General features: G+C 43.4%; 1 protein-coding gene across 1 annotated transcript; it reads left to right on the top strand.

Annotated features, from left to right (window-relative positions):
- The first annotated feature begins 6,415 nt into the window (after positions 1 to 6,415).
- LOC143284321 (uncharacterized) lies at positions 6,416 to 22,798 on the top strand. Its single transcript, XM_076591027.1, has 6 exons — positions 6,416 to 6,517; positions 14,927 to 15,342; positions 16,137 to 16,209; positions 17,021 to 17,254; positions 19,114 to 19,346; positions 21,894 to 22,798. Exons 2-6 carry the CDS (start codon positions 14,987 to 14,989, stop codon positions 22,120 to 22,122), a joined length of 1,125 nt encoding a protein of 374 aa, XP_076447142.1. The 5' UTR covers positions 6,416 to 6,517; positions 14,927 to 14,986; the 3' UTR covers positions 22,123 to 22,798.
- Positions 22,799 to 23,256: the final 458 nt, after the last annotated feature.

Genomic DNA, 23,256 nt, shown 5'->3' with positions numbered 1-23,256 from the left:
TTTCTCAGACATGGACCTATGCTGTCTAAACGACAACTCACTTACTTGTCTCCACCTTTCTTCTGGGAAGCTCTCGTGTCTAGATCTGTCAGTGAGCGATCCATCGTTGGTCCTGGACGACGAATGGAAAGTGCACGACGATCTGCACGGGAGTGACCACTTTCCTGTCATCCTCCTTTCCACAGTTGAGGAAGGTGACTATCCGACTGCCTGCCTGAAGCATGACATAGCCAACTGGGTAATTGTCATTTCCAAAATGAGTGGAGCTGTAGGAAGATAGAGTCCTGCAAAGTGAGGATCCTGCAAACACTCTGACCCAGATAATTATAGAACGTGCCATAGCAACAATTCCATCATCCACCTCCAAGCCTCATATGCCTCGAACGCCCTGGCCAATCTGCTTGCCTCCATAATCGAATCAAACTCTTCATATTCCTATAAATTGGCCCTGTTCCTCAAAACCAAAAACCTGAAAGAAAAAACGCCCTGCAACTTTTCATCTGACAATACTGAAAATTATGACCTTCCCTTTACACTGAATGAAATAAAGTCTGCTCCCTCAAACCTGTACCAACTCCTCTCCTTGACTGGACAGGATACTTTACAAACTTTTGAAGTATTTTCCTGAAACCTGTCCGGAAACTCTATTAAACGTCTACAATCATATCTGGACCATAAGCTTTTTCTCACTCTCTTAGCGGAAAGCCTTTATCATCCTTATTCCAAAACCAGGAAAAGACCTCTCTAACCTTTCAAATCACCACCAAACTGCACTGACCAGCTGCATTTGTATACTAATGGAGAAGATGGTTCATGGTAGACTGGTGTGGAAACTAGAGACCGACGGCCTTCTGGCGAAAGAACAGTGCGGTTTCCACAACATCAGTCTACCGCTGACCATCTGGTCCGTCTGGAAACCACAGTTCGAAACGCCTTCGTTAACAAGCAGCATGTTGTGGCTTTAAAAAAAAAAAAAAAAAAAGAATTTTTTTTTTTTTTTTTTTTTGGGGGGGGGGGGGGGTAAAAGCCTATGATGTTAGTCTCCCGTCGGACCGACGGATGAGTAGGCAGGCAGGCTTATGTGTCAGTGTGTGTCCTCATATCGGAGAAGAGGCCGATTCTGGATGCGCAGCACTTCCCACAGGTGTTGCAAGGGAAAACGTCTCCAGAAGTTGAGCCCTGCTTCCTTCGTTCACGCTTCTCCTTAATGGCTAGCGTTCTCTTGTTTCCAAACGTCTTTATGCCACTGGAGCACAGCATCCTCCAGCGAGAGCAGTCAAGGGCATCAGTTTCCCACGAAGCAATGTCTATGTCACAGGCTTTGAGGTTTGTCTTCAAGGTGCCCTTGAAGCGCTTGCAGGGTCTTCCAAGTCCGCGGTGGCCTTCCTTCAGCTGACCATACAAGAGCATCTTCGGGATCCTGCTGTCTGTCATGCGGACAACGTGTCCTGTCCAGTGTAGCTGGCACTGGATCAGCAGGCTTTCGATGCTGGTTAGGCTGCTCCTCTCTAGGACCTGGAGGTTGGAGACCCTGTCTTGCCACTTTATGGTGAGGATCTTTCGTAGGCATCTCTGGTGAAACTGCTTAAGTTGTTGAATGTGACGGCGATACGTCATCCATGTTTCACAGCAGTACACCAAGGTGGTCAGCACAACAGCTCTGTAGGTTTTGATTTTGGTGCTGAGCCTGATGCCTTTGTTGTTCCACAGCCTGTTGTTGAGTCTGCCAAAGGCGGAGCTGGCTTTGGTAAAAGCCTATGATACCACCTGATAATTTGACATTCTCTCTCCGTATTCAGCCACACATGGAAAATGCTGATCTCATGTCGGAGACATCTCAGATTTTCAAAGATTTTCAAAGTTCCCCGACAACCCTCTTTTAAAACATCTGAGGTACGATTTGATCTGGCCTCATACCGTAAAGACTCCACCAGTTCACTGGCCTACAAAACCTACTTTTCTTAACTCTGCCACAAATTTCCCATATTTCAGAAAATCTTCACTGATGGTTTAAAGTCGGAGGAGGGTGTCTCTGCATCAGTGTTCAGTCCTGCCTTTCCTGACCAGCCCTCAAAGAAACACATTCCGTCTGACAGCTCAGTTTACACTGAAGAACTGACCACACTGATTCAGGCATTAAGACTGGTTCTCCATGCAAAACAGAAGAATTCTGTCATTTTTTCATACCCCTTGTCAGCCCTGGAGGCGATTGCCTGCAGGAATCTGACACATCCGAATCTGCTCGAATATTATGACATTTTCACACCTAGAAGCAAAGGGCATGACGTTGTTTTGGCCTAGGTTCCAGGTCATGTTGGCCTTCGAGGTAGTGAAATGACAGACCAGCTGGCCAAGAATGCCATAAAAGAAAGAGCGTCAAGATCCTATGAACCGTACACAGACATGAAGCAGAAGGTGAACACTTACGCCAAGGATCTTTGGTAAGAGGACTGGAACACCCAAACGGACAGCAAGCTGCTCAAAAATTCGTTCAGACCTAAAAAGAGACCCTCACATTGGTTGTGAGGAATCCAAAGGAAGAGTTTGTGTTGTGCAGACCTAAAAGAGACCCTCATATTGGTTGTGAGGAATCCAAAGGAAGAGTTTGTGTTGTGCAGACCTAAAAGAGACCCTCATATTGGTTGTGAGGAATCCAAAGGAAGAGTTTGTGTTGTGCAGACCTAAAAAGAGACCCTCACATTGGTTGTGAGGAATCCAAAGGAAGAGTTTGTGTTGTGCAGACCTAAAAGAGACCCTCACATTGGTTGTGAGGAATCCAAAGGAAGAGTTTGTGTTGTGCAGACTGCGCACGGGGCACACTTTTCAATTTTTCAAAATACTCATTCTTACTTGTTAAAGGGGGAGGAGGCCCCTGGATGTATTCCCTGTGACGAGCCTCTCACTTTGAAACACATGATCATTGACTGCTGGGATCTGCATGGCGTTCGACACAAACATTACACCATTACACTGAAGATTCTCTGAAGACTTTGTTTCGTTATGTCCCTCCGTGGACGCTGATGGACTTCTCGAAAGAAGTGAACGTTTCTTTTGAATGGTTTTAAAACAGTGAAATGCTTGAAACAGTGAACTAGTTTTTATTGTACCTTTTATTTCTTTTTTCTTTTTTTCTTACTCTTGACCTGAAGTAGATGCTAACGTGGCGATAGCCTTGAGATGGCCTTATTGTTCGGCGAGGCTCAAAACACCATCATTTGATTTGATATTACCCGGTGTATGGCTGGTTTGGGGGCCGGCCGATGACACTTTCAACTTGGCTGAGCTGATGGTCTTGGGGCAGCACCGATTTCCTTCCTCGCCCCTGTCGACGGTCTGTGTTTCGCACTCCGTGTATACCTGCCATTGGGACGGGAGTGGTCAGGGTTCGTGTCGCCATTCTCAAGTAGTCTGAGCTAAAGACGCATCTTAAATCAAAGGACGTCTGTTAAAAAAACACATGTACAAGCGATCTGTTGCAGATGTATGAGCAGCTACATGTTTCGGGGGGAGTGGGCTGGTGGGTTGTGGGGGTTAATAGTTGTAAGGGGAGCCATGGACTTTGCTTTTAAAAAAAAACAAAAATCTTTGTTGGATTCCAGTTCGACGTGTTTTGAATGGCAGGACTCTTTTGATACACATGCCCACAACACACGCATGCACACAGGAGCATTCATCTGTCCCCGAGTGTGCATGACTACACACACATATAACCGCACAAACATGCACTGGCGCGCGCGCACACGCTTGATACAAGTGCACGCGTACACATACACGCGAGTGCGGTCTCACAAACACAGGCACGTGCGCACGCTTATACAAATAAACACGTTGGCACGTGTGTATAACACTAAATGCACACTTGTACACACTGGAAGACACGACGCTCGCACACGCAAACACACACACACACACACATACATACAGAAACACACCCACGCACGCACACGCACGCACGCACGTACACACACACACACGTGCGCGCGCGCGCACACACACACACACACACACACTCACACACACACGCACACACACACACAGAGTTTCCAAGCTTCAAGGCAACGATATCACACTTTGAACGAGAAACAGATATTCCTGCAGAAATACACTTGATCTGTATATATACCGGATACTGCTGTGTCAATGAATGAACTAGAAGGAGCCAGGTGAATTGTGTAAATGATACTGAAAGAAACTGCATAGAAGAGCTGCACCAAATTCGTTTCAAGTAATATCATCCCCGTGAATGATAATGACCAGATATTAATGAACAGCTGTGGAATGCCATCGTTACTTCTGAACTGTATGATGTAGCTAACGCATCATTTGTGATAAGAATAGTCTCAAAATCTACCATCTTCATAACACGGTCCATTTGTGGATACAGGTGACGATGAAACGCAAAAGTACAACCAGGTTTGGGTGTTGTTGTTGTTGTTTTTTATCATATAAAGGTCTACCAGCACGGAATGAATAAAAGTAACAAATATTAGTCACGGGCTCATAGATCTCCAAATCAAATAACACGTCTTGAGGTAACTGGAATAAATAACATTACACCATACACTTTTGTCGATCAAAGGCATCCATGCATCTCAGTATTCTATCAAATCTACAGGAATATTATGCTGCATGGAAAAACTCCCCTGTGGTGGACTTAGAAATAGGCTGAAAGATTCGGTTCATCAGAATAAGTGCCACGGCTGTTAAAGCGAACAGCCCCGAGGCTTTCTTGGATAATTCGTCTGTCTCCAAGTCAATAACTATCACATGCGGGCTTATAAGCTTTACCGATTTCGTTGGAGTTCCCTTCGAACAGAATTTTGCACACACAAAAGTTACTGTTGAAGTGGAAAAAAGAGACCATGTCTATCTATGTGAAGTGTTGGCCTGGAGGTAACACGTCCGCCTAGGAAGTGAGAGAATCTTAGCGCACTGGTTCGATTCCCATAGTCGCCAGTATTTTCTCCCCCTCCAATTGACACTTGAGTACTGATCTGGGCGCTAGTCATTCGGATGAGACGATAAACCGAGTTCCCGTTTGCAGCATGCACTTGGCGCACGTAAAAGAACCGACGGCAAGAAAAGGGTTGTCTCTGACAAAATTCTGTAGAAAAACCCACTTCGATAGGAAAACAAATAAATTTGCACACAGACAAAAAAAAAAAAAAAAAAAAAAAGGATGACGCTCACAGTGTGGAGACGCACGGCCCCTGTGGAGAAGAGCCCACATTTCACACAGAGAAATCTGTTGTGACAAAAAAAAAGAGTAACACAATACAATACAATACAACACAACACAACACAATACAATACAACACAATACAATACAATATAATACAACACAATACAACACAATATGCGATGTGTCCAGTGTCCAAGAACAACACAGATGGTCTTTCAAATACTCGCTGACCAGTTTCCATCAACATCCTTTGTCCTTGGAAGATGTTTTGAATAATACTTGACAGCTTGTTCCTTCGACAGATTTCCAGACGAATCCAAGTCCAGATTATATCTAACTTTGATTAATCTTTGTCTTGTACCTTAATTAAGTCTTTTATACTATTGTGAAGATGTTTAAGGCAGTTATGATTCATTCATTGTCAGTTCTATCTGTCCTTGCTCTTCCTTTTCATCTCTCTCTCTCTCTCTCTCTCTCTCTCTCTCTCAGTCATCTCATCCCCTCCTCCCATCCCTTCCCACTTGTTATGTGTGTGGCTTAAGCTTACTTTTACAACGCAGCCGCACACTTGCACGCACAGAAATGTATACAAACACGCGCGCGCGCGTGCGCGAGCGCACAAGCATGCACGCACAAACACATGCATACATACATACATACATGCATACATACACACGCAAACACACATACAGACACAAAGTTAAATTATATACATTTTCCCCCGTATAACAAAGGCACATACGAATATGCCCACGTACGTGCACGCGCGCACACGCTCAAACGCATATACACACATGCACACATACCCATGTACACACACACACACACACACACACACACACACACACACACACACACACACACACACACACACACACACACACACACACACACACACACACACACACACACACACACACACACACACACACACAGATAGATAGATACGGTGCATTGATGTTTATGTACGCGCCAATGCGCAACCAGTCAGTAAAAAGAGAGAAATCAATATACACATTTTCAAGTCATTAGCTACACAGCCCAGCTTGTATTGTCACGCGCTCTACAGGCAGATCATAAAGGAAACAAACAACATTGTACAATCATTTTTTTTTTCTTTTCTTTTTATCTCTTCGCTCAAAACAGGAAACGCAGTGATGGAAATCAGCTTGACTGATAAAAAGATCACAGCGAACACGCTCTTGAAACAAACAGCCTATTGTTCTGTTACTACACACGTCCATTTCTCTGTCCTAATGTCCTTGTTTGTGTGGGTTTTTGTGCAGAATCTGATGGTGAAGACTGGATAAACAGGATTTAGGAGAAAGATCCAGGGTGGGTTTCTGATAAATTGAGAATCTTGAGATTCTTTTAACTATTTTTCTGTGGTGTCCCAGGCTGGCGTCAGAGGGTTATTCTGATGCTGCACATTCAAATCAAATGTGCATTGCAACACACAAACAAAATAATGCAAAACGATGCTGCTCTTAAGCATTCTGTTCTAAGTAGGCAACTGCATGACAAGATTCTACTCTGCACTTTCTTTAAAAATATATCCAGGCGTGGACCAGGCCCGAAAATACAATCACCTGCAGTCGTCGTCAGAAAATTTGATTATCGCTCCCAAAGATGCTTTCGTTCAGTGCATGAAACTCAACCGAGAGGTAAAATCTTGAGCTCAATCTTAAACTCACTGCACAATCAACTCTGGGTGGAAGCCAGCCTCGGGCTGATACACACACACACACACACACACACACACACACACACACAGAGGTAGTTTCTTGTTCTCTTTGTTTCGCCAGAAGTGGAGAATAATGTAGACGGGCGTCCTACGGTTGACAAAAAAGCGCGGAGAGGGCCAGAACCCATTCGAATTCATTCAGGAATTTGTGAGAACCTTATGAAATTATGGTGCTTAGAGCCTCGCCGACCACTAAGGTCATCTCAAGGCTATCGCCACGTTAGCATTTACTTCAAGTCAAGGCTAAAAAAAAGTACAAGAAAAACTTGCCACTGCGTCAAGCTTTTCACTCATTTTTTTTTCCAGAGTTTTAAACACTTAAATCTGATTTTTTAGAAATTTGTTCACTTCTTTCAAGATCTCCATTACCGTCCCAGGAGGGACATCACGAAACAAAGTCTTCAGAGAATCTTCCGTGTAATGTCTGTGTTGAATTCCATGTAGATCCCAGCAGTCAATGAACACTGGTTTCACAGTGAGAGGCTCGTCATTGGGAATACATGGAAGGCCCTCCTTCCCCTTTGACAAGTAATAACGAGTACGAAAAAAATACATGCCCCGTGCTCAGTCTGCACAGCACAGACCCAGCATTTCGATTCTTCACAACCAATGGAAGGGTCTCTTTTAGGTCTGGACGAATTTGGAACAGCTTGTTGTCCGTGTGGGTGTTCCATTCCTCTTGCCAAAGATCCTTACCATAAATCTTCACCGTCTGTGTATGGTAAGTAGGATCTTGACATTTTTATTTTTATTTTATTTTATGGCATTCTTGGCCAGCTGTTCTGTCATTTCACTACCTCGAATGCTAACATGACCTGGAACATAGGCCAAAACAACGTCATGCCCTTTGCTTGGTACAAGTGTAAAATTTTCATAAAATTCTAGCAGTTTCGATTGTGTCGCATTCTTGCAGGCAATCGACTCTAGGGCTGACAAGGAGTCCGAGAAAAAAAAAGTGTTTTGCATGGAGAACCATTTTTTACGCAAGAAGGTGCCCTCAGAAGCCGAGGTTGTAAAGTCAAGAGAGAATGCCAAATTTCCAGGTGGTGTTATAGGCTTTAAAAAAAAAACAACCACAACATGCTGCTTATTATCAAAAGCGTTTCGAACTGTGGTTTTCAGACGGACCAGATGGTCAGCGGTAGACCGATGCTTGCGGAAACCGCACTGTTCTTTCGCCAGAAGGCCGTCGGTCTCTAGTTTCCACACCAGTCTACCATGAACCATCTTCTCCATTAGTTTATAACTGCAGCTGGTCAGTGCAACTGGGCTGTAACTGGAAGGATTAGAGATGTATTTTCTTGGTTTTGGTATAAGGATGATGAGAGCTTTCTGCCGAGGATGGAAAAAAGCCTGTCGTCCAAATATGATTGTTGACTTTTGATAGAGTTTCTGCACAGGTTTTAGGAACGTGTTTCAAAAGTTTGTAAAGTATCTCATCCAATCCAGAAGATGAAGTGGTACAGGTTTGAAGGGCAGACTCTAATTCATTCAGTGTAAAGGGAGGGTTACAAATTTTCAGTATTGTCAGATAAAAAGTTGCAGGGATTTTTCTTTCAGGTTTTAGGTTTTGAGGAACAGGGCCGATTTATAGGTAGATGAAGTGTTTGATTCGATTGTGGAGGCAAGCAAATTGGCCACTGCCTTCTTCTCTGTAATTAAAGTGTCTGACAGCTTTAACTGGTTCAAAGATGGACAGGCGTTTTTTCCGTTTGATTTTCCAGAATTTTTACACTTTTTTCGTGGCTGTGTTGGAGGTCAACGTAGGGCAAAAATCCCTTCCGGTTCGTCGCTTGCTGTTTTTAAAAAATAAATATCGATTTCACCCTCAGCTGCTGACTTGGTATGCTGTGTGCCTCCGGTCTCCAAAAGACACGCCGATGAGTTGTTGTTTTTTTCTGCCTTTTTCGGACATCCCTACATTTAGCGTCAAAAAGGGTGTTCTGGGCATATGGGGCTTGGAGGTGGATGATGGAACTGCTGCTTTGGCACATTCTGAAATTATCTGGGTCAAAGTGTCTGCAGGATCCTCACTTTGCAGGACTCTATCTTCCTACAGCTCCACTCTTATTTAGGAAATTAAATTACCCAGTTGGCTTTGTCATAGTTCATGCGGTCAGGCAGAGAGGCACGTTCCACATCTGTGGAACGGAGGATGACAGGAAAGTGGTCACTCCCGTGCAGATCGTCGTGCACTTTCCATTCGTCGTCCAGGGCCAACGATGGATCGCTCACTGACAGATCTAGACACGAGAGAGCTTCCCAGAAGAAAGGTGGAGACAAGTAAGTGATTTGTCGTTTAGACGGCATAAGTCCATGTCTGAAAAAATGTTTTCCAAGAGAAGACCTCAGATTGATGTCACCTCACAGCCCCAGATTGGGGAGTGCCATCGAAGTGACCAAACAGCAAAAAAGGTCGTGGAAGCTGGCTGACAATATCTATGAGGTCCTGCCTCAGAACAGGAACAGAAACAGGAAGATAAATAGAACAGACATTTATTGTTTTATGTGGCGTGTCTCTTGCTGCCACCGCCTGTAAATGTGTATTTAGAGGAATAGTACTGTATAAAAGTAACTTATGTAAGAACAAAACAACATTTCCCTTTAATCCCTCCTGCTTGGGTTGAGCGAATCTAAAAATTGTATTAAAACTTGAAAGAGTTACAAGTTTACTATCTCTCTGCAGAGTTTCTTGTAGAGCCAGCTCTGTAGGTTTAAAAATTTGGCAAAGCAACTGGAGTTCTTGAAAAACTGCATTAAAACCATAGGCGTTCCACTGGACTATTGCCATAAAGATTAAAGATAAAATTGTAGCAGCTTAATCCATCTCTACCTCCTGGCCCACGATCAGTTGCGCTATTTTCTGATTTTCTCATATTTATTTATATCTGGCCGAGCCAGAACATCCACCACGCGACTCTGCCGAGTCCACGGGTTTTGCCTCATTTGGTTTTGGACGGGGGAAGCTGAGCACTCCCACCAGTCTGAGGGACTAGCTGACGGGAGAAAGGACGTGGGTGGGGTGTGGGGTGGGGGTGTGGGGTTGGGGCAGGGTGAGAGGTGGATAGCATGCCTCCACAAGAGTTTTCCCCCTCCCCACTGCCCAGCAGCTGAAGACTGCCGTACAGGATGAGAAGGGCTGGATACAGCGCCTCCACCCGAGGACGACTTGTCTACCTTGACTGGTGTGTCTGTCTACGTTCCTGTGAACCCTGTTTGGACGGCAACGCTAACAACCTTGGACCGTGCCACTCCTGCTTATGAAGGTCCGACCTTCGGCAAACTGGCCTCAACGATCTTCTTTGCTTTAGAAGAAGGGTATCTTCCTCTCCGTTGTCACTCTCTCGATTTCTGTCTATTCCTTCCAGGTGGGGCCGTCCTTGGAAGAAGACGGGTGGCTGGCTCTGCAATTCACGTAAGGGTTGGACCGTCACTTTCACTCTGGTGAACCACCTTTGAGCAGATGCCACGTGTCTATTCCTCCTTGCCTTTTTCCTACGTGCCCGAATTTCTGGCACATGAAGCACCAGAGAGGGGATGGCGCTCACAGAGACACGTACACCCGCAGGTAGCCATCTCTGAGGTGCTTTGGAACGTTAGTGCGACAGAAGGTGAGGGAACAGGTGTTGGTCGGGACTCTGTCCGACCCCTTGCATACCATGACTATGTAAACATCAGTGACACCTTGAGATGAAAGCTCCTTCTCAATCTCAGCCTCCGGGACCCCCTTCAGATCAGGGCAATGAATGGCCGCCTTCAGATCAGGGCAATGAATGACCTCCTTCAGATCAGGGCAATGAATGACCGCCTTCAGATCAGGGCAATGAATGACCTACTTCAGATCAGGGCAATGAATGACGGCCTTCGAGCAGTTCAGCCCTTTGTGAGGAGAGACCTTAACTGCCCGATTCACGAATCTGTCAGCTTTCAAAAGAAGTTCTGATTGTTTCTTTGACGAGCACTCCACGAGAAAGGAGCCATTTCTCAGTCGTTTGATGGATTTGAAGGTACCAGCCAGAAATTGAAACCCTTCTGGATGGCAAAAGGGCTGACTACGGACAAGGGCTTGTCAGCATCAGCACCCTCCACCACAAGGCACGATCACAAAATCAGATGACTCCTGAACCTTCCAATCGGAGTCGGAGTCGCTTTCCGTTCCTGGTCTCCTCCTCTTTGCAACTTTTGGGGGAAGAATTGATTTAGAAGTAATGTTTCTATGAATTTCAGGATTCATCCCTCCCTAACCCACCCACCATGGAGTCCAACTCAAGGGCCAGGGTCAAGGGAACACCAGCTCGACCCCTTCCAGGTTTCGGAAGGGATATACGACCAACAGTCAAGATCCAACTCCACCTCCCCCCACCCGATCCCCCCTCCCTCCCCCACCCCCCGATCATGCCCAGCTCCCAGGAACAGAGAACTGGACGCTGCAGGGGTTGCCGTATTTAGCCTAACTGCCAATCTTGACCCAGCCCCGCATAAGGGCATCTGATTGACACACGGGCCAGTGTGTGCCGCCTATCTAGGAGAGGTCCGAGCCAAAGGGATGTGTTGAGAGCAGCGTGCTCTCTCAATCCCCAGGATCTCATTCCCCTCCATCACAGGTCGCGCAGCACGGCAAACATGGCGGGCTTGAAGAAGACTGTGGAGAAAAAAGAATGTGGAAAAGAAAGCTTGACGGGGAAAAAAACGGTAAAAAAAAAAATTAAAAGAAAAAAAAAAAAAAAGAAGAAGAGAAGAGATAACAGCGAAAGGTATAGTGGGTCACTTTCAGTTTGGACATCACACACGATCTGTTCGGCATTGGAAGCCCTACAAGGGGCATCAGTACAAAACAACCACGTCTTCAGCCTGATCAGTTTCGATGGTTATGCGGGCTGTCAAGAAAGGCCTAGAAAGCGATAAACCTTCAGAAGTACTGATGCCCCCACCGACCTAGCTCACTCAGTCACTGACCACTAAGCCTCCTGACCATGACGAGGTGGTGACCCCTCGGGAGGTTGTGAGAACCTATAAAAAAATAAATAAATACAAAAACTCACCGTAAGGGATAGGACTCTTTCTCCCACGTCTTCCACACTGTTTAAGCTTCACCACCCTCACCCATCATCCTCCAGAATCCACTGCACCCCCCCCCCCCTCCACCCACAGCTATAGTTGTCCTGAAGTCAAGCACAGACAGTCCAAGGAGGTCACCATGAGTGCAGTGCAGGGTCTCCCCTGGTTGCTGGGTTCACAGTGATTTGACACTGGTTTCTGTCTCTTCCTCTGTTCGTCTATGTGTCTGTCTCTGCCTCTCTCTGTCCATGTCTATGTCTCTCTCACGCCTACATCAGGTACTGGTTAAAACGTTTACAAGTGTATGAATATAGACTCCATGTACAAGCTTATAAAATAATGTATAATTCAGATAGTAGAGTGAAAATCACTTGGGCAACAAATATTCGAAAGTGTCTGTGGCTATGGTTTTTCGTTTGTTTGGCTAAATCGAAGTGTTGGGTGTGTTGAAAGTTTCTTAGTTTGTTTTAAACAACGCTTGACAGATTGTAGATGGCAAGACTGGAATTGTATATATATATTGTATCTTATTTTATAAAATTGTATATATTGTATTATATTTTAATGAATATGAATGGGACTATCAGATATATGTTGTTTAGAATTTGTGTTTCTGATATAGCCATGCATAGTTAAAGGTACAAGAAAAAAAATGAAATATGCATATATCCGATGTGCAGAATCGAGACAGTGGATAAGTTCACTTTGCTTTTTGCTGTCCGGCACTGGATGATCTTAGAAGAAAATTCATCCCTCACATGTATTATAGTAGACCAACCTTGTTCAGGCTAACAGTACTAATGTTTTACAGAAATGAATCTGTTATCAAGAACTTGGCAGTTTTCCTGTAAAAGTCATTCCAGAGGAGAAGCATGATGAGTTGGGACTACGATATTGTTCAAGTACACAGTATTCACGAATTACATGTATGATATTTATGTGCACATCAATATCTGATTTTTTTTTTTTATTCATGTGTACCTCCTTCAAATGGGGCCATGGTCTTTCTTGAGTAAAACATCGTTATCGTTATCGTTATGTGACTCCCACACTCACTGTTGACTTGATACTGTAAACTGTTTGCGCTCAAAATGCAGGGCGAAATTAATGCCACTGAGACTGTATAGAAAATAGGGCAGCTATAAAGCATTGTTGATAACAAACGTGAAAAAAAACCTGTCGACATAATGTTTTTTTGTGGATGTCCAGATTCGCGATTCTGATGCGAAAGAAGCATTCTGGCTTCCAGCATGGAAACATATGTTCTTGACACAGCAGTCCTCTTGGCGTTGCACTCTGACAATTAATTGTGTACCTATGGGCGCGCGGGGGCTTGTGTGAGAGAGTGGGGAGGGTGGAGAGAAAGAGGAGCAAAACGGGGATGGAGGAAATAAGATGTGCACATGTGGGGAAAGACTTGTGCTGTTACATCCTTTTCTTTACAAGAAAAAGGTATTTAATGCAAGTATTTACCTTACATAAGTTGAAAGTGAATCATGCACCATATCACCATAAATCAGCTCACATTCCTCAGCGTGTAGTGTCGGAGTTTTCATGTGGCAAGGTTTTCTACTTCTTTACCAAATATTGCAAAGATTGTATATCGCAGACACCAAACACCAACGTTTATAAGAGAAATTTCACAAGGCAGGATGTGTGAGATTATGATGCAACCAGTTTCCTTATAATAATAATAATAATAATAATAATAATAATAATAATAATAATAATAATAATAATAATGTACATTATATAGCGCCTTTTCTCTCTAAGAGCTCAGGACGCTTTACATGAAAGAAATATATTACAAGTTACATAAAACATTCATGACCACTCTTTCTCAAAATCCCCCCCTACCCTCCACCCCCACACACACTCTTCCTTACCCACTCTACATACATCCAAAGTGAGCTGACATTGGTGGTGCTGGAGAACAAGGAAGCTGAGAGTGCTTATAGATAGGTTTTAAAAAGATGAGTTTTTAGTCATAAGCGAAAAGCAGAAATAGAATCAGATGCACAGATATGATAAGGAAGGTTGTTCCAGATGTGAGGAGCAGCAAAGAAGAAAGAACGTTTACCATCGTTTCTTGTATTGACATGAGGAAGTTTCAGAAGATAACAGTCAGAAGAAGAGCGGAGATTTCTTGCGGGAGTGTAAACACTGATAAAGTCAGAAAGATATGAATGTACTGCGGAGTACAAAGCAGAATAGCAGAGACACGCAACTTTGTATTTAATTCTCGCTTCAATGGGGAGCCAATGTAGAGTGTGGAGGTGAGGAGAATCGTGATCAGTATGTGGGACTCTGAGAGTCAGACGGGCAGCATTGTTTTGAAGTTTTTGAATACGCTGAAGAATATTATTGGGACAGCCTATGAGAAGAGAATTATAGTAGTCAATTCGTGACAGCACAAAAGCAGAAATAAGAGTTTTAGGAGTTTCAACAGAAAGGTACTGACGGATACAGATGATGTGACGAAGTTCACAATTGACTATGCATATCAGATTTACTACCTGAGCATGCATGCTGAGGTTTGAATCAAGAATGACTCAAAGGTTCTTTGCTGATTTAGAAAACTGAACTGTGGCATCACCAACCACAATAGCGGCAGGAAAAGAAGTAGATGTGGACACTCTTGCAGATGAAATAATCATAGCTTCAGTTTTGTCATCATTTAACTTTAGTTTGTTGAATGTCATCCACGACTTAACATCACATCCTTATCTTATCTGTCTTTTTTTTTCTTTTTCTTTTTTTTTTTTTGTCTTTAAAAAAAAATATATTCATTTTTAGGGAGGGGGAGTTCCAAAGTCAGCAAACGTTCTGGTGCTCAGTATTTACTGTCGACAGTACGCTCACTGTTAAGTGTGTCTGTGGATGTTTCTCAGCTGCAGCTGACAAGTTTTGAAGGTTTTGAATTTATCTATCATTTCTACCAGCACGTTCCAGACCATCGTCACCTCATCAAAAAGCCACGCCTGTTCAGTGTAACAGTGAACATGAACACCACAGCAACAGCACTCGTCACCATCAGCACATCACGCAATGCTTCCGACGGTTGCAGACGGTTGCATTTCGAAGGCTTTGTTCCGTGGGACAATCCCGAAAACATAGTCAGTCAAGAGACCGAAGCTTTCTTCGAACGGTTGAAAGGCGCCATTGTTTTGCCGTTTTTGTTTTTGATTGGTGGGCCGGCTAATGTCCTCAACATGGCGGTGTTTTACAAGCAGGGGTTGAGGGAGAGGATCAACTTGTGTCTTTTTGCATTGGCGCTTTGTGACGAGCTCTATCTGGTCACCTGTGTGCTGCAGAATGCCGAGAGAATGTACACACAGTTTGCATCTCCAGGACAAAGGTAAGTAGTCCGTCAGTCTTTCTCTCTGTCTGTCTTCCGGCTTCTGTCCAGCTGTTTTTTTTTTGATTGTTCATTTGCTTCATCATCTTCATCATCATCATCATCATCATCTTCTTCTTCTTCTTATTTTGTTTCTTCTTCCTTTTCTCTTCTCCTTCCTTTTCTCTTTCTCTATCCCTCTTTCTCTCACCCTTGTTCCTCTCTCTTTCACCATGTCATTCAGAAGCCACAAACATTCAAGTTTTCCAAATGAAAGCATTCCACAAATTCGCTTTAAAACACTCTGATTAATAATCATTACATTGTATTGTATTGTATTGTATTGTATTGTCTAACCCTTTGTGACAAGGGTTCTCTCTGTGATATTCAGGCTTCTTTTCCCAGTGACAGCTACAGTACATCGCCACCTTTTCTTTTCCTTCTTTTCTGCCTTCCATTTTTTTTTTTTTTTTTTTTTTATTTTTTTTTTTTTACAATCAAAGTGGATTTAACTATAGAATTTTGCCAGGGTAAACTTTTATGTTACCGTGGCTTCTTTTACGTGCGCTGTGTGCATGCTACACACGAGACCGCAGTTTATCGACTTTTCCGAATGAATAGCGTCTAGACCACGACTAGGTCTAGTAGAAGGGGAGAAAACTTACAAAAGACTGTCGGATTCGATTCCTTGCGCTCAGATTCTCTCGCTTCCTACGTGGACGCGTTGCAACTAAGCCTCCACCCGGCAGTCATTAATTTTGATCAATAAGTCAAAAGGTGTTTTTGCTTGTTGGTGTTTTTCTTCATCTTGTCAGGAATGGACCAGTCCTGACGTTCATTGTGAACCACAACCTGATCGGTTTCTTCGGATTTACTTTTGTTTCTCAGGTGACTATTAAACGTACGTGCATGCGCGACCGCATGTGTGTTTATGTGTGCGTGTGTTTACGTATAATGTCTGTGTGGGCGTGCGCGCGCGCGCGCGCGTGTGTACGTGTGTGTGTGTGTGTGTGTGTGTGTGTGTGGTGTGTGTGTGTGTGTGTGTGTGTGTGTGTGTGTACATAACCTCTTGGTTGTATGTAAACTGTAAATTTTGTGTGCAACATTCCAAGCATGATTGTTATTTTGAGTCTCTCTTGATCCAAGCGTCCACTGTGCACGCAAAAATGCATGCACACATGCATACACACGCCCACACATATACGAACGCACACACACACACACACACACACACACACACACCACCTCACACACCTGAACAAAAGAGCTGACAAAAGTCCATGCCCACTAAACATTTTTTTATCCCAAAGTTAATATAACATTATTTTTGTAATTATTCTTTTTTTATCGTTTAGAAAACGATTGGTGCCTTGAATGCTTACAATAATCAATTAATTGATGTATTTCATTCAAGTCAATGACAAACCATTCCACTGTCAAAAGGGTTTGGGAATTTTTGTTTTATTGTTCTTTATACATCCCCTCTCCCCAAGTACGTCCAACTCTCACCCGCTTTCCAAACCTATTTTATTTGGGTGTACATATATATTTGTGTTGAAATGAATACATGCGTGTGTGTCTGAATCACCTTGTAGTGAGTAGACAATAAACCAAGAAGAACAAAAAGATGATGATGATGATGATGATCATGGTGAAGAAGAAGAAGAACTGACAAGGCATTTTCTGCCCTATATTTCAGGTCATCTCAGCGATCATTGCCAGTGAGCGATGCTTCTGTGTCATCAGTCCTCTGCGTTCTCATCTCGTCCTCACCACCCGCACTATGGCTGCCATCCTCGCCATCGTCTTCGTCATCGTTATGACATTGCTCTTCATCGTAGCCACGCGGTATCGCATGGTGTGTGTGTACGACCCGGTGTCCAACGCTCGCTTCAACGTAATTGATGGAGGGGAGTTTTACTATCGCAATCAGGTTAGGTGTATTCGCTTTGGTCTTTCACTTTATTATAGATGTTTTAAAGCATTTACTTATTTCTTTATCCAAGTGATGTTGTTCTCATTTGTTGAGTGGGTTTGCAACGCCGTTGCTGTTTTCAGGCTGTTCTTTCGAATACGTTTTCAGATTCATTATACCACTACATATACGTCGTTGGTATGGATCTTCTGTTGGTCTTATTTGTAGGTGTCAGGAAACTTTCTGGGCGGCTAGGCTGTGATATGTCTGTCCACAGTCTTACACAGGCTGCTGAGGTGAATAAATCCAATGCCGTTCCTCCAGGGGTGTTGGAGCATGCTGGTCACGCGGCCTGGTTGGCTGGACCCGTTGTCCAGATGTTTCTCGGTTTCTCATCTCTTCGATGTACAATACATAGAAGCAACAGCAATTACACAGCCGTCATGTTGTATCCTCTTCTTTTTTCTTTCTTTCTTTCTAGCTCTTGAACTTGAACTTGAATTGGAATCAGAGAGAGCGCAAACACCCATACAACATCCAATCCTTGACCAATAAACATACATAACCAGGGCCCCCATTTCAGAACACACACACACACACACACACACACACACACACACACACACACACACACACACACACACACACACACACACACACACACACACACATTGACTTATATCCATTACGTAACAAACTTACCAGACACTGACTTTGTCGGGAGTCTACAGAAAACTGCAGTTTGTCATCTGCAGCTCTGGTTTTTCAGTTCAACCCGGTGATATTGTGTGCATTGTTTTCAAAAACTCATCGCTGGGTTGAATGAAGAAACCTAAACCTGACCCCGCTCGGCATTCTTAAAGAAAAAAAAGATAATAATAATTATATATATATATATATATATATATATGTGTGTGTGTGTGTGTGTGTGTGTGTGTGTGTGTGTGTGTGTGTGTGTGTGTGTGTGTGTGTGTATGTATTATATTGTATGTGAGCAAAATGACATAGGCCTACATTATCTTGTAGTTTTGCTTTCAAACGCCAACAGCAATTGATCACATTATGAGTGTGACACTGAAACAAACAACAGAATAAAAAGCCGACGCTCGCTCCATGTATGATATAAACCATAAAGATCCATGATGGATCCTTTCCACTTTTCTTTTTTTGCTTCTTTGTTTTGTTTTGTTTGTTTTTCTTGTTTTTCTTTCTCTTTGTTTATGACAAATCACACGTGTCAATGAAGCATTATACGGACCGGAATTCTTACACACCCCTCCCCTCCACTGAACCATGAGTGGTGGTCAGGGTGCTAGTCTTTCGGGTGTGACTATAGAACCAGATCCCATACACAGCATGCGCCTAGCACGCGTGAAAGAACCCACGGCAACAAAAGGAGTGCCCCTAGCAACATCATGTAAACAAATCCACATTGGCAGTCAAAACTAATACACTTGCAGACGGAAGGGAAAACAGAAATCGGGTGGCGCTGTACTGTGGTGGCGAGCAGGGAGAGCAGCGTGAATTCCAAACACGGCAATCTGTTGTGACAAAAAGTATGTACAATGCAATAGAATACAGCACAATACAATACAATACAATGCAATATAATACGATGTGATGCGATTCAATACAATATAATGCAATACAGTACAGTGTTATGCAGTGCAATACAATCCAGTTATCCTGTTTGTGCAACCGAGTATGGGCCTGTGTATTGTCACTGAGAGCAATGGTTTGATTAACACCTTTTGATATAGCATGCATGCGTGTAAGTAATGATACAATCACTGTTAAGGTCTGGCAGATAAAAGCGACGTGTTCTGCAGTAAAAGATGTACTCTAAATCAATTTTACTCCATCCGTTTGTGATACAGGAACTCGTGGACTACTTAGACTCCTTAGTGTTCGGGATGGTTGTGCCCGGAGCAACGATGTTAGTGGTGACGGTCACCACCATAGTGACCGCGGTCAAACTCCGCCAGGCTGTCGCCTGGAGGTCAGAGACATCCAGCGGGGCACTGTCAGCTCGGGAAGTGGCCGTGACTAAGATGCTGGTCGTCAACTCGATTCTCTTTATGGTGTGCGGGACCCCCAGTCTGCTGTTCAGGTTTGGCATGAACCATGTTTCTTTAATCTTCTTCTTCTTCTTCTTAATTAAAGCTGTTTGTTTCATTCAAAGAAACAACAGGATATGAACACAGAAGCACAAAATGCATGGGAGGGACTTCAAACATGCCTCGTTTAAGCCCTACCCAATAAGAAACAAGCAATCACAAAAACTTATGCGGCCAAGTTAATGGAACCAAACTGATTTAATCACATTGACAAGTATGGGGCAAAACAAAAAAAGACAGAAAGAACAGAAAAAAATGCATAAAGAGACACAGAATTACAAATGTAAAAGTATTTTAAAAAGGAAACAGTACGTGATGTGAAAGAACAAGTAGAGGAAAGAGGTATGGTGGCTCACAGAATAACTGCTTTGCAGTACTAATTTACAGAAGGTCTAGCTCCATCGCAGTATTGCTATTAGAGAATTCAGAATCGCCCAGATTTCAAAACAAATCCGAGTAATCTCAGAACTGTTAAACATTCCAGTTCCAGGGGAGAGTGTCAATTGGTTAGAGACGAATGTTAATACGAGGGGTGTTGATTAAAGATCTCCCCTGGCCCACCTCCCATGGACTGAGAGGAACGAAACTTGGCACACTTATCAGTCCTTCTCTGTATGGTACCACCAAGGGTGACACACTTCTCCCATTGCTTTATGCGGCTGTGAAGGCCTTGCCTGTAGGTCTGCATGTTGCCCCAGAAGCCACAACTTGACCTCGGAAATAAGCGTTTCATCATCTGGGAAGTGCTTGCCCTTCAAAAAATACTTCATAGTAGGAAAGAACTGGAAGTCAGATGGTTCCAGGTCGGGGTAGTAAGGGGGTGAGGAATAATTTTATAGCTGCAGGGCCGTGCTTATGTCTGGTCAACATGTGAGCTGTGAACCGTCTTGCAGAGGCGTGCACCTTTGGTCAGCATGCTACGCCTTTCGGTTCTGATGGCCTCCCGCATTTTCTGCAGCAATAGAGCGTAGTATGTCCCGGTAAATGTGGTACCCTTTGCCAAGAAATCCATCATCACTACTCCGCACTGGTCCCATAAGACTGTGAACTGACTTTGCCCGTTGGACACATGCCTTCTTCAGAAGTGGTGAGACAAAATGCTTCCATTGCATCGACTTGCCACAAGTCTCTGGATCATAGTGATGGATCCATGTTTCGTCCTGCATGATTAGTCTGAGTCCTCCAGGTTTTCTTGGTACATGGCAAAAAGAGCTTGGGAGCACAGGAGTCTTTCGTGCTTCTGAAAAGGTGTGAGCAACCGGGCCATCCATCGTGCACACAATGTCAGCATGTGCAACTGGTCATGGATGATTTTTGTCACAGACCCCACACTGCTCTTGACATCTTGGGTTAGTTGGCAAATGAGGCGATCCTCTAAAATGGCGGCCTCTACTTGTCGGATGGTGTCTTCATCAATGACGGAATGTGGTCGCCCGGGAATGGGAGCCGTTTCCAACGATGTCCGACCACACGTCTTCCGAAGGGGCATCCTCCCCATAAGTCTCTTTCATCTCATCGAACGTCTCCCTTGGTGTGCGGCCTCTAAGGTACACAAACTTGACGACCGCTGTGCATTCAAATGGCTCCATTATCACACCTTGCTCCACTATAGCATCTGCAAAAGACAAATTGTTATGAGTTCAGAGGTTCAAATTACCACATGAACTACAGAGATATTTATCATTGTTATGAGTTCAGAGGTTCAAATTACCACATGAACTACAGAGATATTTATCATTGTTATGAGTTCAGAGGTTCAAATTACCACATGAACTACAGAGATAGTTATCATTGTTATGAGTTCAGAGGTTCAAATTACCACATGAACTACAGAGATAGTTATCATTGTTATGAGTTCAGAGATTCAAATTACCACATGAACTACAGAGATATTTATCATTGCTATGAGTTCAGAGATTCAAATTACCACATGAACTACAGAGATAGTTATCATTGTTATGAGTTCAGAGATTCAAATTACCACATGAACTACAGAGATAGTTATCATCATACATGTGCAGCTTCAGCCCCCTACAATAAAAAGTAAGTCAGGAGAAATCTTTCACACAAAGAAATCTGTTATGATAATAAGAAATGCAAAATACAAATACAAACCAAAATCTTTAAAGAACATCCCTCGTATAACGAGGGCAGTGGTGGAGAAAGTGATCAGCTGTTTCATTGGGGTCACCAAAAGTACACCCTGGGTCATTCAATAGATGTCTTTTGTGTAAGTCTGAGTTAAGGTTACTTGTGTGTGTGTGTGCGCGCGCGTCCATGCGTTCGTGTGTGTGTGTGTGTGTGTGTGTGTGTGTGTGTGCGCGCGCGCGCGCGCGCGAACGTACGTGCGTGCGTGTGTTTGCTAGTTCAACAAGTGTCATGCTTCACAACTTTTGAACATGTACATCTTCTTATGGTCATATACACGGTTATCTAGGCTGTGAGGAATACAGACAAATAAGTTAAATGGGTCTGTGTTTAAAACACACAGATTGAGAATGATCATAAGAAACACTGTCTTCAATGTTCGTCTCTCACAGATTCACCATACTGTTCTTCCCCAAAGTCAAGCCCGGCAGTCAGAACCAGAATCTCTTCCTGTCTCTGCTGTGGCTGGTGGAGATCGCTTCCTACATCAACTCTTCTTTCAACATCGTCGTCTACCACAGAATGGGGTCCAGGTTCAGGGACACCCTCAGCATGATTCTGTGCAGGTGGGCAAAGACCACCAAGGTGAAGGTTGTGGAAAAACCCACAGGCGATGACTGAGTGGTGTCAGTATTGGTAACATGCATGACGAATCACTTCGAAATTGGCCCATTTTCATTACTATTCTGTTTAGATCCATTTGATTTCTCGGTATCTTTCACTTTACTATGTTTTAAGGTATTTACTTATTCATTTGGTTTATTTAACTTCATTTTATATGAATATTTAAAAAAATAAAAATTAAAAAAAAAAATTAAAAAGAGAGAGAGAGACAGAGAATATATACTGGTGTAGGCTCCTGAGGTATGACCAGCGTGTTCGATGTACGCGTAGGTCGGGCATCTGCTTTTCTTTCTTTTTTTTCTTTGTTGTTGTTGTTTAAGGGAGCTGTGAGAACGCTTCGAACCTCCTTGAAAGCGAAACGTCTAAACTGATCATGTTTAAATTAAAAGATAGAAAGAGCAGTTGTGTTCTGAGGTGTAAAGATAAATCAATAAGTTACGACTGAATACTTTCTAGTATGGCTCCATGTCGACATTTGATCTATGCCTTTTGGAATATGGTGTTTGAAGAACAGGAAAGGATTTTTGATTTGTTGATAATTTCTCACTTTTCTCCTTCCTTTATCATTGTGTCCACTGAACTTTAGCACACATTATTTTTGTTCTAAAATGTTTTACGAACTTACACATGGTTGTACTGGTCATTGCTTGTACACATTTCAATGAAGTGTTCGTGTTTGGTGTTGTTCTTTTGTCAAAATAAATATCCTTGCTAAAACGTTTTGGGTTGTTTCTTTTCCGGAGTATTTATCTGTCTTCAGTATGTCTGTCAGTAAACTTGGGGGTATTCTCAAAACATTCTAGCATCACAAGGGCGTGTTCTTATCCAGACAAAGAAAGGAAGAATACGTTCTGGTCAAACAGAACTCACACGAGAGGAGCTGAACGTCTGTTTTTGTTGTAGTTTTTTTTAACACGAACATGCATGCACTTGGTCACGTAAAACCCTGGCTTGTATACAAATGCAGACATTAGAACGGAATACTGGAATTGTCCGTTGTTATCAAAAAGATGACAAATCACATTGCTGAGGTTATGTAACTGGTTATGAGAGAGGCTGGGGAGGGGAGAGAGAGGGAGTGAGGGAGAGGAGGGACAGAGGGAGAAAGAGAACGAGAGAGAGGGAGAGAGT

The sequence above is a fragment of the Babylonia areolata genome, chromosome 7 (genome assembly GCF_041734735.1).
Source record: "Babylonia areolata isolate BAREFJ2019XMU chromosome 7, ASM4173473v1, whole genome shotgun sequence".
Lineage (NCBI taxonomy): Eukaryota > Metazoa > Mollusca > Gastropoda > Neogastropoda > Buccinidae > Babylonia > Babylonia areolata.
Note: the sequence above shows the minus strand (reverse complement) of the source record. Positions and strands in the feature narration are given on the sequence as shown.

What these genes read in the sequence shown, in the direction of transcription:
- LOC143284321 (XM_076591027.1), top strand. Translation starts at nt 14,987, where the DNA reads ATGAACACCACAGCAACAGCACTCGTCACCATCAGCACATCACGCAAT. An exon ending in AGTTTTACTATCGCAATCAG is followed by an intron (nt 17,255 to 19,113) that starts GTTAGGTGTATT and finishes TTTGTGATACAG; the next exon opens with GAACTCGTGGACTACTTAGA. An exon ending in ACCCCCAGTCTGCTGTTCAG is followed by an intron (nt 19,347 to 21,893) that starts GTTTGGCATGAA and finishes CGTCTCTCACAG; the next exon opens with ATTCACCATACTGTTCTTCC.